The sequence below is a fragment of the Xyrauchen texanus genome, chromosome 9 (genome assembly GCF_025860055.1).
Source record: "Xyrauchen texanus isolate HMW12.3.18 chromosome 9, RBS_HiC_50CHRs, whole genome shotgun sequence".
NCBI lineage: Eukaryota > Metazoa > Chordata > Actinopteri > Cypriniformes > Catostomidae > Xyrauchen > Xyrauchen texanus.
The window spans coordinates 38,740,355-38,756,675 of record NC_068284.1 but is presented as its reverse complement, the minus strand read 5'-3'; the positions used below and the strand labels follow the sequence as shown (position 1 = coordinate 38,756,675).

General features: G+C 37.2%; 1 protein-coding gene across 2 annotated transcripts in view; it reads right to left on the bottom strand.

The window, feature by feature from the left end:
- Positions 1–16,321, bottom strand: part of LOC127649768 (protein EFR3 homolog A-like) — an 87,368-nt gene that overhangs the window by 48,083 nt on the left and 22,964 nt on the right. For both annotated transcript variants that reach the window (XM_052134999.1, XM_052134998.1), the window contains 3 exons: positions 3,132–3,208; positions 1,070–1,197; positions 800–950 (listed from right to left, as the gene is read on the bottom strand). In XM_052134999.1, coding sequence (XP_051990959.1) covers positions 800–950; positions 1,070–1,197; positions 3,132–3,208 — 356 coding nt within the window. The remainder of the gene's footprint in view (positions 1–799; positions 951–1,069; positions 1,198–3,131; positions 3,209–16,321) is intronic.

Below are 16,321 nucleotides of genomic sequence, written 5' to 3'. Positions count from 1 at the left end.
AGACTTAAAAACACCCACGCAAAGGTGCGAAGGTGATATTCCCCTCCCTCGCCGTGCAGAGGAAGTTACTAATATCAGACAGAGAAGTGTGACATCTCATTAGAAGATTAAGAGTTATAGAAGAGTGTTTGCTCATGTGCATGGTTAGAAAGACTGTGTTGATGGGCTCATTTTTACCATGACATACAGTGAGAATTTTTGAATAAACATTTTTTGCAGCTTACCTTTCATATATGGTTTGCATTGACTAGAGAGAGAGCTTTGTGTAATAAACATTAAAATATGCCTACATACTACATCCCATGTTCCATAATACCTTTTAAACATTTCAATGAACCCTTATACCTTGTAATTTCCTGAATATGATATGAACCCTTTTCAACTCATTGAACTCAGGGCAGAAACAAAGACTTTCTCTCTCTCTGCTTCACTATAAGAAAGAGCTAGTAAGTGAGGACATTAAATAATATCTTATTTTACAGCCTTTCAAAGAGAAGCCTTCTCAGCCTTCACTGGATGATGAAATGGTTGAAACACATAAACAATTCAATACAGCAGGATCATTGCAATGAGAAGCTTAAGCTCCCATGAGAACATATATGAGAAACAGAGATGTGTTAGGATAAAGCAGAAAATTAAGAGAGCAAAAGCATAAAAATGGAGGATAATCAAGAAGTGAGGACAAAAGGAAGAAAAAGCACCATAACACAGAAGATTGAATAACAGTTAAAGCAATTTCTTATCTTCTTTCTCTCATTATCTCTCTCTCTCTCACACACACACACACACACACACTTACTGAGTTGGTACCCAGCACTTGTAAATCTGGTTCTCTGGATTCCAGCAATTTTGCCACCATGTGCAAGAAGCTTTCCACAAACGGCTTGATGCTCTGAGAATGACAAGCCATCAATAACTGATCCAAGGCCTCCATCGCTATTACCACATACCTGTGCACACACACAACAAGATTAGATAAGAAGGTTTCTTAAAGGAATAGCCCACTCATAAAAAACAATTCTGAACACAAAAGAAGACTGTGGGTAAAGTGTGTTTGTGTGTGTCTTACCCATAGCGATGTCGTACCACATCTCTGCTAAGGCGTTCGGCAAGGTACGCCCCAATGCGGTCCAGCTTCTCTGGTGCCGACACTGCATAAAACGTTAACTTCTCCATATCTGATTTGACCAATCCATCCTGAGAAACAAGAACAATGCACATTTATAGAACAGATCTAGAGCTCTCACTGGAAATGTACAAGAAAACTGGACTTTTTCTCTTTTTCTGAACAGACAACAATGGAAATAAACTTCAGACTTTCTGTGATTTAAACTCTGGAAGTCTCTATGCTACAGATTTATTATTGTTCTTTGTCCATTAATCATTTATCTTTCATTTTCCCCATACAGTAGTATTGGAAAACAAGATAGAAACATCTAAAAGAGATGTTTGCTCAAACAACATGTTTTGTATGTACATATGTATAGAGCGCTATCAAAATGAGCAGAAAGTCACAATGGGCTGTTTTTGGAAAAATTCAAACATTAGAGAAAAACTAAATTATAATGTTTTGTTTTTTTTTACGGTTTTGTGATAATTATAATTGAATCCTTGAATAAATCTTCCAATTCTGTAATTTATTGTCTTTACTGTTTGGAACATTTAGTCTATTTTCTCAAAAACAGGTATTATTTAAAAGATTATGTCTCGGTTTGGGAAATATATAATTAGAAAGCTGAGGCCTTCCATTTTACTATAGTACATCTAGGATTTATTGCAGATATCTAGCTAAAAATATTGACAATTTCAAAAATGTACTAACTGCTACAGAGATGGATACTGTATTTACTGAAATGAATTTACCTAATAAACTGAAGTAAATATATTTGACAAAGTGTTTTTGATGTTGCCTAATTGAAGGTGTCATAAGCAGCAACAAATTTATACCCAGAGTCCTTTTAGAGAAATAAACTCTAAGCTTTCAAAGCTCTAATTAACGTAACAGGATTTTAGCATACAGTACATAACATAACCGTGGGGAATGAGTGAGTGTCCGTGGAAATAGTGTCAAACCCTCTCATGAGAATATTACTCATTGACCCTTCAGAGAACAATTTTTTGTTTGTTTGTGTGAGTGAGTGTGTGTTTCATCCTACAGGGTTAAATATTAATGTGATTAATGTAGAGTAACAGCAAGGTTATAAACTTTCCCAGAGTGTGTGTGTGTGTGTGTGTGTATATTATATTCTTGAAAACGGTCAGCAGGTCAAAATTCATAATTTAAGTTTAATAATTCACATTTAAAATAACCATGCACAGTCATTCCTCTCCAACAATATGAAAAACAAGCAACAGCTGCTAGTCAACAGTGCTTCAAATTTTGATTTATAGCCAAAACGGCTGCTTTCTAATTATGCCGTGGCATTTACTTAAGCATTTCTCTAAGAACTGGAAGAGCCGATAAGAATATATTTTGATCACAGCACTTGAACGTGTCTGAATCCCAGTGCCTGAACTCTTTAAAAAAAAGAAGGCATTTAAAGAATCAAAGGGCATTTATTTAATGAAAGTATCTGTCACAATCTTGAGTTTGTTATGCAAATGAGCAAGATTTCTACTTTAAAGGTGATGTGTGATTTTAACGATCTTAAAATACTTTCTCCTATCCCAATTCACTATGCAGAGACAACTTTAAGTAGGCCATTTGTAGGCTGTCTTCCCCAAAGACTAACACAACCTTGATTATGACAGAGCAACATCGACCAATGAAACAAGCATAAGGGTTTGGTCACAACCAAAGCAAGTCAATCCAAATGTATCTGTCTGACACATGCGTTAGACCAACAAATAAGAATAGGACACATTGACGAACTCTAGAGCAAAATGGATTGCTTTGGACTGTAGGCCAGTGCTTATGTTCATTGTTATGGAAATATAATTAACATTATATTGAGTTTTACAGACACATTTTTGTACCGTCTAATCTATGCATTACAGGTCTGACATTATAATGCAATATATTTGAATTATCTTGTTCATTATCTACATAATTTCATATCATTTCAAACAAGTTATATTAATATAACATTAACACTATTGCTGAATGTCCATACATTGCTGAGATATGTTACCTTTGGGTCCTCTGGGAAAATGTTGTCCACTAGACGCTTATAGCGTGGCCGCAGAGGACCACAACACCCACAAACACCTGTGACGAGAGACAGAAAGAAGCATTACACACATGTCTAATCTCCACTTTCAAATCAACTTTTAACACTTTCGAAAAAACATTTAATGCGTTCTGTTCAGACTGGAGAAACAAAAAGGCTTCTAGTGAGTTTGTACACTGAATCACATGGGAAAGTATAATGATAAGAATCATGTGATGCTTTTATTGTTAACGAAAACTAAAATGAAAGCTAAATGAAAACATGAATGATAACCGTAACAAAAATAAAAACTATTTGAAAAACGTTGCAAAAAGGTTCTATTTGTTAAAATTTGTAAATGCATTAGGTATCATGAATATCGCACTATTTTTATAGTTAATCGCAATGAATCAAAGATTTGGAAAGTGCTGAAATTTTACTTATATATATATATACTTCTTTTCCTGACAAAATGCATTTATTTCCTTTTTCGGAACGAAAGCAAAACAATATGTAATAATAATACATTTTTAACATTTTTCAAACAAGCCTTCCACAGTATAAAGCAGGGGTGTAAAGTAATTGAGCAAAATATTTTTTGGGGATTCGTACTTAAGTGCAATTTAAACAGAATACATGTGCTTTTACGTAATTACATTTCAAAAGAAAATCTTTTACATTTTTACTCTTTAGAATTTTATTTAAACTTGAAAAGTACTCATTAATTTTTTAAGATAATTTTCTTTCATCTTTCACTGCATCCAGCAAATGACAGACCACAGGTCAGTCTTTTCAAATGGACTGTTACACGGCGGCAGCTGTGTGGAGTGCCTTCTCTCATGCTTGAATGTGCCAACATTTTTGCTAAACATTTGGTGGTTCATTACACGTCTCATGGCAGTTTCGAAGTGAAATATCCACTGTGTGGTGCTAAAAGAGAGTAAAATGTTCTCCCAAACAGATGAGGTTTATAAGGTTAATGTTCTATCAAGATTTACTTCAACAAAACCAAGCTCCCTACCCAAAACCTAACCGATAAGAGTCATAAAAAGCAAATGTGACATGAAAAACTCAATTTCTGAAGCAACCATATCACGTGTCGATTTGCATGCCCTTCAGGACTCATACCTCTCAGGACTCTTTACATTACAAGTGCAAAGCTCTGTCAGAAAAATGATATCTCGATATTTTCTGGGATTTTGCCGATAACGATAAACAGACGATATATTGTATCCTTAGAATTTTTTTTTGTAGAAGTCTTATATTGTACTAGTTCCTTCTTATAACATATTCATAGCATAACATGTTAAAATTGATTGTTGATATTATTAATCAAAACAATATATTGAAGGAAAATAGGTCTTTATTATTTAAAACTGAAGCATTCAAGTAAGAACAATACAAAACACTGCAGTAAGGTGAACTGTGCAGCATACAAACAAGAAAGCAAAAATATGACATTGTAATAAGTCACCAAATGCAAACTTTCAAACACAGCACAAGAAAAAACAATTATTGCTTTTGTAAACAAATTACACCCTTCTGTAAAATTTTGCATAAAGTAAAAAAAAAACTCAACTGCTTGAATTGGCACCATGTCTTTTGCAATGTAATTGGTGATCTTGCCATCTGTCACTTTTTTGGTCGTTTGGTCGTTTGCTAAATTATTCAGCCAAAGTTTGTTGAGTGTGTTTTTTTGTTTTTACCCTGTCAGCTGCAGGTGTGTTGTGTTCAGTTGACTCACAAAGCTTTTCATATTCCTCATACTCAGTGCGGTGGGTAGTTCAAAGTTGGTAAAACGGGTTGGTTGTCGAGCTGCTTTTGACTGTAACCGATTTTCGGCACAGTTCACAGATTGGCGTCTTTTAACTAGCATCTGTCCTTTCAAAACCAAACCACCTCCATGCTACTGATGACGACCCACGTCTATCAATTAAATCTAACCATTTCTTATTTTTAGCTTCTGTCATACACACCGCAATCTAATGTGTAACATCACGATCTGAATGCGCATGAACAGTAGTATATACAGTACTTTGCTACAGCACGCAGTGATTCATGGACACTTAATACGGCTTTTTGATTGTTTTTTGAACATGAGTGACATAATCGCTAATGTGATTTCACATATTATTGTAGACGATACATATCGCACACCCCTACCGCACAATTTTATTGTATTTGAATACGTTTGTGAATGTAGTTTGTTATGTAATGAAAATATTTTAAAGGTGTCATGCGTTATAGTAAAAGTGTTTATATGTCATAAAGGGCGAAAAGAACGTGTTCATGAACTGATAATCTGCGGTTTTACTCGTGATCTGAGTGAAAGGGGATAAAGTAATTTTTGTTTTAGCACCTCTAGGGTTCATTTAGCCAGGAAATTGCTGTGTTACATACAACAGGCCACATAAAAGTCATTTTGCAAAAATGTAGTTATTGTAACATGATTCTTTGACCAGGTCGTCGGAGACAGTATAAAGGCGACTGTGGCATGGGGGGCGTGGTCACGTGTCTGTCTGCGGGACAGTGAGAGCAGTAAGTCTCGTCACACCTGGGTTATGATTACTCTAACACCTGACTCTCATTATAGTGCTGGCAGACGGAGACCTGATAAGGTACGCCAGAACAGAGTGAGAGAGAAACAGAAGAGACAGACCAAGTGTACAGCAGTAGCATGTTCTTCAGAGTGTTAGAGACCTAATGAGTGTTTTGAAGCCTTTATGTTTATGTTGTAAGTGACTTATTGCCCAAGTGAAAAAAATAACAACTCTGTACACAAAAGAGTGAGAGCAAGAAAATAAAAGACTCACGCTGACAATTTGCTACCTCCTGACTCTTCCATTGCCCTCAAACTTGGATCACAGCAACTAAACAAACCAATCGAATTTGAAAACATCCTCGCTCGCACACACTCCTCTAGATTTCATTCTAGCTATGAAAAAAGTTACTTTTTACTTTAATACTTAAGTAAAATGTATTGTGAATACTTCTTTACTTTCACTCAAGTATGTTTTTGGCTAGATACTTGGACTATTAATTGAGGAAAATTTTAACTTGGTATCCATACTTTCACTTAAGTATCATTTCTGAGTACTTTTTACCCCCTTGGTATAAAGATAGAAATGCACTAAAACAGCACCAATTCAAGTAACAATAAATGAAAGAATTAGTCACCATAGTTTAAGTATTTATTGCAATGAGCACTAATTCTCAAACTCTAATCCTCCACTCAAAACAATTACATTAATTGGCCAGCAGACTGTGGCTATCCGCTTTGCTACAGCAACCATGAATGATTCACGTAAGCGCATCAGCGCCAGTGTCAAGCACCGCTTTGAACTTCACATGAAAAGCACTTTGAGACAAAAACATCTCATTCTGCGTTTTGGTGATAGTTAAGACTTGGCGTGCTTCTGTGTAAATAAAATATACCTTACATAGGCTGAAAAATACTTTGTAGCACTAAAATAAAAATATACAAAATAGAAACTAATTAAAAAAATTCAAAACTTTAATAACTCTGTAATGGATTTTAGGTTTGCAATGGTATGAGATTTTCACGGTATGATAAACATCTCAGAAAATATCACGGTTTCACGGTAAATGGTATTAGACAATTATTATTATCAGTTAAAAGGACACTTAAAGGTGTGAAAACATTTTTGGATGCGTTAAAAAAAAAAAAAAAAAAGTCTCCCTTTTGAAAATAAATAATAAAGCTAACAGAATTATAATAATAAACATGATAAAAATATAGCATGTAAATAAAACATGTTATATAACTAAAGCATGTTAGTTTACATGTTAAATGAACTAGTAAATTAAAAATAACATCAGCTGTGAGCTTTAAAGTAATGTCCTATGATTATTAACAGTTAACATATACTGTTCCTGTCTGTACCTTTAACTCAGTGGTTCTCAACTGGTTTGGCTTCAGGACAGATTTTACATTGGACATCAAGTGGCGATCCACCATAGTAAAATATTTAATGTACCCTGAGTCGCTCGCATGTTGCATAGATTTGTTCATGGTTTTCCAGTACAAGGACATGCATCAAGTGACATTATTTTTGTTATTGACATCAACAAAAGTGACAGGACGTTTTCTCTCCCCCATTTTAAAAACGTATTACTTATAAGTATATTTACTTATATGAGCCCATTATTATCCCATTTGTTTCTAATTTTAAACATAATTCGAACAAAACATATATATTACACAGGAGGAGAGGCTCCTCATTACCATGGTTAGGTCAGTGTAGCTAGTCTAAAATAATAGTAATAATAAAAACAAATTATAATATTTATTAAATATGCTGAAACACATCTTGAAACTTTAACTACAACTGCCACTGTTGATATAAAATGAGGTCTAATAGATTCAACCTTTAGATTATTTCATTTGAAACTATACACATTTTGTCAAAATAGAACAGTTACTTTTACGCATGTAAAATAGTGAAACAATTTTGTAAAGGTGACGTGTAATTATTACATTTTTTGGCCCATAGCAAAGTTTTGCTCTTTTCCTCAGTGCTGTTTGGCATGTCAGGGCTACCATCTGTTTGAGAGGTTCGACTTGACTTCCTCCGTAATGCTTTAAACTAGAAAAGTCTCACTAGAATTGAAATTGGTCACATCAGTTTTGAGGTCTGTGCGCCACAATATCGAGGGAAGCACTGTTGTTGCACGTGCACTCCAGACAGCAGAGCAGATCATTTGCGCGAGCTGGTTCCGTTACACTCGTGCGAAAGTGCAGGTGTGAGAAGCCTTTAGCTGATTGCGAGATTATCATTAAATCTGCCTCGGCAGTCCTAAATAGGCTATCACTTGGACGGCTCCCATCTTAAATGGGAGAACCATGGCATTGTTCTTTCCCTGCGGTCCACGACCCAGGCCGAATAGACCTGCGACTCAATTTTGGGTCGTGACCCACCAGTTGAGAAACACTGATTTAACTCACACACTCTCACTTATGTCAGACCCCTTCGCCTCGCTGAACCATGCAGTAGACGAGGAAAGGAGATGCGCAGGTGAAATTCTCAGTCCAGTTGCATTTTTTTCTCAATACCGTAGATAAGCAATGACATCTTAAAATTGTAACCGTCAATTTTCATAACGTTGTATATGTGAAACCAGTATACCACTGTAACCCTAATGGAGATAGAGCAGATATGAAACCTAAGCAGTCCTGACTTGCATCCTACATTCATCTTTCTTCCACTCAATCCAATAAGAACTTGAATCTGCATGACATTTAAATTAGCTGTCAGTATGGAATACGTGATTATACTGATGAAAGGCACAATGCAAACTAGAGCAAGTGTGTGTCAGTGTGTGTGTGATGCGACACAGTGGAAGGGCTGATTAATTATTAAAAAAAGTCAAAGAAGAAATCTGAGAGCAGCAGAGCAGCAGTACACACACACACACACACACAAACATCTCATATTCAACACACACAGATGCTGCTCAGTCTTTCACCAGCGACAGAGGAAATTGCTCATTCATCCAGTTTAACATTGATATTAAATCTGGATCGCATGTGCATATGCCAACAAATGTTTGTGCGTGTGTGCAGGGATTGTACAGGGAGATGGAAAAGCCACCACCAATATCAGCTCAAACATCTGACCCAACTACAGAAAGATGGAAAAAAACGAGAGATACTGTGAGTGAAAGAAAGAGGGAGGGCGAGCGAGCTCTACTGCAAACTGACTGATACAGCAACAAATTTATTACAAAAAGGACGTGCAACAGGCTTATAACAATAATCTCTATAGGATCTCTCTCATACACACAAAAACACACACAGATACCAAGTCTGCTGAGGAATGGTCTTCTCTCCCAGGTGTGTCTATATCTGAAGGTTCCATCAGCTTCTGAACGTGGCACCTGTCTGTACCTCCTCATCATCATGACCTCTGTTGAACTTTGATGTCGTCTTTACAACCCCCAAAACCTCAAACCTGGTCCAAACAGTGACCTTTCTGCCTCCTGTCCCAATCCTGGTCTGAGACACACCTGAACTTAATACCTGCACAAAGACTCGCCCTCCACCGTGACGGGCAGGACAACAGACTAATTACAGCCCGATAACAACCCACTGTGGTGAGGTGATGTGTTAGTGTTCAGACAGAAATGTGCCTGTTTACTGTTTCCTACACATACTGAAGAGCTTGGAAGGTAGTATAAACAAACAGGACTCTGACATAAAAAAATATATATATATAACATGATTTTCAACTTCATTTCAAAGAAAACATAAAACAGCATTTGGAAAGCATTTAACTTCTTTAATGGCACACATTTACAGGTGGGAAATAATGGCCATGGCCTGATTTAATTTGGATCAGGAAAAGTGGCCACATATTATTGCCAATCAACCTTGTATAGGCAGACATCTCATTTTAATGAACACTGAATTGTGTACAATAAGACTAAAGCTGTGTCCCAAATGACACACTATACACTATGCACTAATCAAATATATTATATTTGCAAAGTGTAGTATCGTCCCAAATTGAACACTTCAACATCGAAGCATTCGTCATTTAACAGCTGATGGAAGTGACGTTTCAAACACATGTGATGTTTTGCCGCTAGCTTTAGCGTGTTAGCCAACCTCAGTTAAACAGTGTATATTAAACATTGTACATATTCACACAGCTTGGGGAGATGGTCTGTATTTTCAAACATATTTCTCAAAACAACTTTGGTAAAGCGTGAGCAGCAGGGTAAATTAAAAGGGGGTCACACACACCCCCTTGTTTTGTCACCTTCATGTCTGAAGGTGACAAAACAATTATTTTCTATCAAGGCATGTAGGCTACTCACACACCATGGGCTCGCAGTCTCTCAAAGCTGCTCAAAAATCTGCAGTTCCACAGAGCGTAATGAACAGTTTTCCAATAAATTCGACCCAAATCATTATCAAAAAGGACAAATATTATTTACTCTAGCTGTAACCAGCACTGGTCGCCCCGCTCCGAACGGGACTCAAACCGGCGTCTCCGGCATGTGCTCTAACAAGGAGGCTAAAGGCTACAGCCTCTAACATCAGTTAAGCACAGCTATCTACCAGCTGGCTCCCTTTACATATACGTTATCCAGTGATGGCAATGTAAATGTAGTGTACATGTATCTTTCATATAGCCTACACAATGTATTTTCAGTATATCAAGTATGTCTTTGTGATTTGACAGCTTGAATGAAACCTCTTCAAAGATACACACATACAGTGCATCCGGAAAGTATTCACAGCGCTTCACTTTTTCCACATTTTGTTATGTTACAGCCATATTCCAAAATGGATTATATTAATTATTTTCCTGATTATCAGTGGAAACAGGATGCACCTGAGCTCAATTTTGAGTGTCATGGCAAATGCTGTGAATAATTTTTTACATGTGATTTTCATTGATTTCTTTTAATAAATTTGCAGAGATTTCAAACAAACTTCTTTCATGTTGACATTATGGGGTATTGTTTGTAGAATTTTTAGGAAAATAATCAATTTAATCCATTTTGGAATAAGGCTGTAACATAAAATGTGGAAAAAGTGAAGCACTGTGAATACTTTCCGGATGCACTGTATAAATTATAATAATCTAATTATTAATAATACATTTTAATCGTTCAGTTTGCACAGTTACACCAGTTTCATACACTAATCTGCAAACTCATCAACATCACTTTTTTAATTCTTGAAGTACAAAACCGTATATTTTGTTTGTATGCGTCCTGTGCAACGAGCTCTAAAATACCGATCCTATGTTGTGATACCTGTGCTTTGCGACAAGATTCAGTAAATGTGATATCACCCCCTTGTGGTCTCTCAACACTATTACGCCAGACATTCAATAGAAACGCTGCTGAGTGAATTGGAAAGCACACAACTTAGGCTTCTAATTTCAATGTTGGCTAATGTTAATATATTGATGCCTCAAATATATCTATAAAAATGTGCTGATAAATAATCAATATATTAATATTTTATGATATGCCTACTTTTAAGTTTACTTCAGTTTTGGTTGTGTTGATTGTTATATCTGTTAAATAAATGGCAAGTTAAAAAGTTTGCTGTATAATAACAGCATAAGCTAAAAAATTATTTATTTAATTTTTAAGCAAAATAGACATTATAACTGAAATATAACCAAATGAATAAGAATCTAATAAAATGTTATCGAATTCAAAATCAGATTTAATCAAAGAGCTTTTGAACTGGAATAACATTAGTAAATCTTTATCAATACCCAGTCCTACTGCTAAAGGTGGAACTATTAAGAGGACACTATAAATGGCCTCAAAGCTAACAGAATATGGACTAAAAGCCACAAAATTCCAACGTTGATTTCAGTGGGATTTGTATTTCCACAGAACACAAAACTAGTTATCAAATGTAGTCTAAATCTTTCAAATCCAAAGTAAGTGACAATATAAATAAATAATCCTAAAGCCAAGGACATACTGACTACAAAATTATAAAGTTGTCATTTTTTGTGGTCATGTTGCATGTTTATTATGAGGTGTTAATCTGACGCATTATGACAAAAGCTCTATTTCATAACAGAGATTAGGTATTCAGTCGAGGCTACCAGGGGGCGCTCACCGTGTGCAACCAACCCCCAAGAGCAGGGTGCAAATCACACTTCCCACTGGTGCCTGTTGAATCCCCATTACTAACAACATGAGAGCGTCTAGTGAAATAAAAGATTGATTTAGGGGGCTTTCACACTTGGTTCGATTGCCTGTTCCGAACCCGAGTTCGATTGCTCCCCCCTCCCCCCTGCCCCCGATGGACTGTGTTCACATTATATATTTGTATCCGAACCGCGGTACGCTTGCATCATCAAGCTGCAGCTGGTGCGTAATCGTGTTGCTTGATAACCCCGAAATGAAAAGGCATCAAAATTCAATGAATAGACTTGCTCGGTTCACATTTGTTCTTCTTTTTTTAACCTTTGGTTTTGTTTTCAACATCAAGATACAGAAACACACTTGCGTCTGTCTGCTGCAAAAATACTGAAATCGTTCAAAAGACAGCGGGCTGTCCGCCGAAGACAATTTTTGCGAAGGCAAGCAGAAATCATCTCTCTGCTTGCAGTGCGTGTGCGTCAATCCCGCTTTTCGTCAAGGTAAGTGTATACACACACACACACACACGCACGCACGCACGCACGCACGCACGAAAGTAAACTCTTTCCGCTCATTTTGAAAGTGACGCGTGTGAGACTGACGACCACATTATACGTCATCAATAGCAGTTCACTTCCGCGGTTTGGTTCGATTGCGTTCATATCAGCAGCAAACCGTACTGGAGTTCACATGAACCGTACCCCAGACCACCTTTTTAAGTGGACCCGAGTACGGTTCGCGGGTGCGCACCCGAGTTCGGAAGACAGCGTTCACATCATCCAAACGAACCGAACTCTGACGTCATTCGAACCGGGGTGCGCACCAAAAGTGCTAGTGTGAAAGCCCCCTTAGTGTCTGCAGAGACAACCCTCTTAACCTTATGAGGACCTGAAATAGCTTAAGAGTTTGAAGAGCGAATTACCATCCATCTTGGACAGAGACCATGATGCATAATAATGAATACAGTTTGAGCACATATAACCCTTATACGCCCATAATGAAAAGCATCCATGTGCACTTGAATTTTACAAGAGTGTACTTCGTAATCAGTGTCTATGTAAAACCTTGTCTGTCTAAGATTACAGCTGGTCTGATTTAATCAGCCTGAAAACTGAAAACAACACGAACAGGTTAAGCCGTTGAACACCGTCTCCAGGATGCAAGCAGGGTCTGAGCTGGGGTGGCAAGTGGGGTTGCAAAGCTAATTTTTATGTCACCCTTCTGGCCCAGTCCCTGATCTGGAGCGGATACAAAGTTTAATTTCAACGTAGGCAGCAGGTGTTTCTTCCCTCTCTCGCAACGAACGCAGGAAAATGTCCTCTGGTGCAGGAATCTTTCCAATCTTTTGAAAGTCCCCATGGATGTTTTCACATTTGAGTCTTCTTTAAATCTGTGTGTGCTTGTACGTAATTGTTCCGCTGTGCAGGCTTTTTCAAGCGCAGGATAGCCGCCTCAGGTGAGTCCAGTCCTGTCTTTCGTTAATTTTGCTCAACAACAAAAGGGAAAGGAGGAGGTGGGAACCAACTGAGCAGTAAACATAAGGTTTAATGTAAAACTCAACATAAAATAAACAAACACATAATTAAAAGATGGGCAATGAGGAGGCAGGAACCGGCTGATAAGTCAACGTTAAGTTTAATTATATAAATTAACTTAAAACAACATAAATCATAAGGACACACAGACACATATGCAGCGTGGCTGAGTGCGTCTCTCTCTCTCTCTCTCTCTCTCTCTAGCCCCACTTTATCTCACACGTCCACTGATCATCTGATTCACGCTCTGTGCACCCTCACAGCTCGGCCACGCCCTCCTTGTCACAGCTAGGTATGCCATTTTAATCTGCTGGTTAAGAAGGCTATTTTCAACAATGTGCCGACTGCTTAATGGGCTAAACTATCTTTTATTCTGTGTGCACGTCATGTTTAGAATATATTAGGTTTATTTTAGGTTGTTTTCACACTAGCATTTCTGGTGCGCACCTGGGGTCGAATTATGTAAAATTTCAGTTTGTTTGGATAATGTGAACGCTGTTTTACAAACTCGGGTGGTCTGGGGTACGGTTCATGTGAACTCTGGTACGGTTTGCTGCTAAAATGAATGCAATTGTACCAACTGCTTGTGATGACATGTCTTTGCAGGCTCGTGAACGCAATTATAGTATTATGCATTTCTCCTACCTGCTTGTGTCCAAATACACTGCCTTCAGAGAACAGCTCACATTTTCACATCTCTTGGAATGCATCCGCGGGCTCGTGGCAGACAAACGCTGATATTAATCACATCATTGCACATTCAATGCATCAGTGGGAGACAAACACAAGTGTAGTTCTGTGCATGGCAAGTTTTCATGGCAAATCCAAAGAGAAAAACTTTAATATTGCACTTAATACAGTTATGTCTTCGAGTTGTTACCTAGTTAGAGTGGAAAACAGCCTCCACTTGTACTCACGGTGATGCAATCGGACCGCGGTTTGGACACGTGTGAAAACAGATCAGCACGGGAGGGGGTGGAAATGAACTCTGGTTCGGTTCAAGCAATCAGGCTATGTATGAAAGCCTATTTTTTTCTATCCTATAGCTACTTATCGTAAAAAATCGTAACTGTTATTGGTTAACATTCTTTACCGAACAGCTGTCATATTAGATCAATGGCTAATGCACGTCGTTAAGCAACTTTTCAGGGCATAATTTGTCTCGTAGATTTGGCATAGCCTACCTGTAATTATTTTCAACAATGTACTGACTGTTTAATATGTTAAGTAACTTTTACTTGGTGAATTCCGTTTAGAATAGGCTGGGTTGCCCTGTTGGTCCTGCACTATTCATTCAATAAATATGCCTGTTAAATATTTGCTACCGTTGATTCAATGAATGTGTGTCATGTTCTATATTTAATGTACAATGATGATAATGCATGAGAGCAAGTCCCAGATAAAAGCCCCCTTTCAGTGGAATTTAGCATCGGATTTGGAATAGATTTAAGTATTTTAAATGGGTCGCATAAAAATCATTTTGGACTGTTTTCTGAAGGCAGGTTTCTTTTTAGACTAATCGATTTCAACATTTTCATTTAAACGACAGTGAACTTAGTCGTTCCGCACATCCCTACATGACACTAGCAACAACGCAGACTGAGAATGTGTTCTTGCGTTCAAACAGTTAGGCAGAACAGAGATCATTTTATATACTGAGGCTCTAATATAAGAGACAGTGAGTAACGGTCAACTTGGATCACATGAGTCTTCTAAGCCAATCATATAATCAGGGGTTAGAATTGGGATTGCAGAGGTGGGGGAACCTCAGAATTTGAATAAGATGTGATTTAAACTACTGTGAACTTGTCTACAAACAGACACATACACGACTTCCTCGAGAGTTCAGAATGTCAAAATAAAGTGTGAGGGTTTAAAAGTTAAAGGTGACTCACGGAAGCAGAGATGTGAACTCAGTAGCAGGGTTTATTGAACAGATTATTGAAACAGCAATGTAAACATTATGAGTAATTCCAGTTGAGCAGAGTGGCAAACAGCAGGTGATTAAGACCGGGTATAAACACGATGAACAGATAACTCACATCTTATGATACTGGCAGGCAATAATGAAGACACGGGTAAGTTTGACATAGTAGAAAGATCTGGAGTCTCAGAGATGCTATCGATTACAACAGACAAAGTGTGTGTGTGAAAGTGGGGTATATATGCAGTCCTTGATTAGCCAGTAATGATATGCAGGTGCATGTAATCAGAGCTCAGGTGAGAGTGAGCGCTGTGACAGCAGTGGGGAAGAAATAGAGAGAGTGTGGTAGATCCGTGACAAAAGGTGCACAATTGAGATATATTAATAAATATTACTATTATAAAATACTTTTATTAATATTATCATTTGTTTATAAATGGGTTCCAAAAAATAACTGTGTGAATGAAAAGCGGACTGATGTCTTACAACTAAATTGAACAAAAAAGAGATCTGAATAATTTAGTCTAGATACAAGATGGAAAAAAGAGTAAAAAATAAATAAATAAATAAATAAAAAAATAAAAACAGTGTCTTTTCTACTGAAGACTTGAAGACTGGAATTAATATTAATTTTGCTGCTACATTATCCAGTATACTAGTTAACAATAATGTTTTTCTTAAAAAGCTATACATTTATATTGAAATAACATGTAGTTAGAGGTTAGTGTTGCTTTACATATTGCAGAGTACTCCCAATTAGCTCCACAAAATAATGTAAAGATATTCTAAACTGATTATGCAAAAACAAAACAAAAAAACACTGTATCAGATCGGGATCGGCCGATACTGAGATTTCCGATATCGGAATCGGAAGTGAAAAAGTGGTATCTGTGCATCCCTGGTCAAAACAAACAGCCTCTGGTCTCCTTGACAGTGTACCGCAGAGTTACGCTTTGTTTTGTTAACCTTGAAGGCTCTCCCCTGGGAGAGTGATGCAAGTCCAAATGCAGGAATCTCAAGACATGTTTTCCTAGTTTCAAACTATTTAACTTGACACACTGACCTAAAAA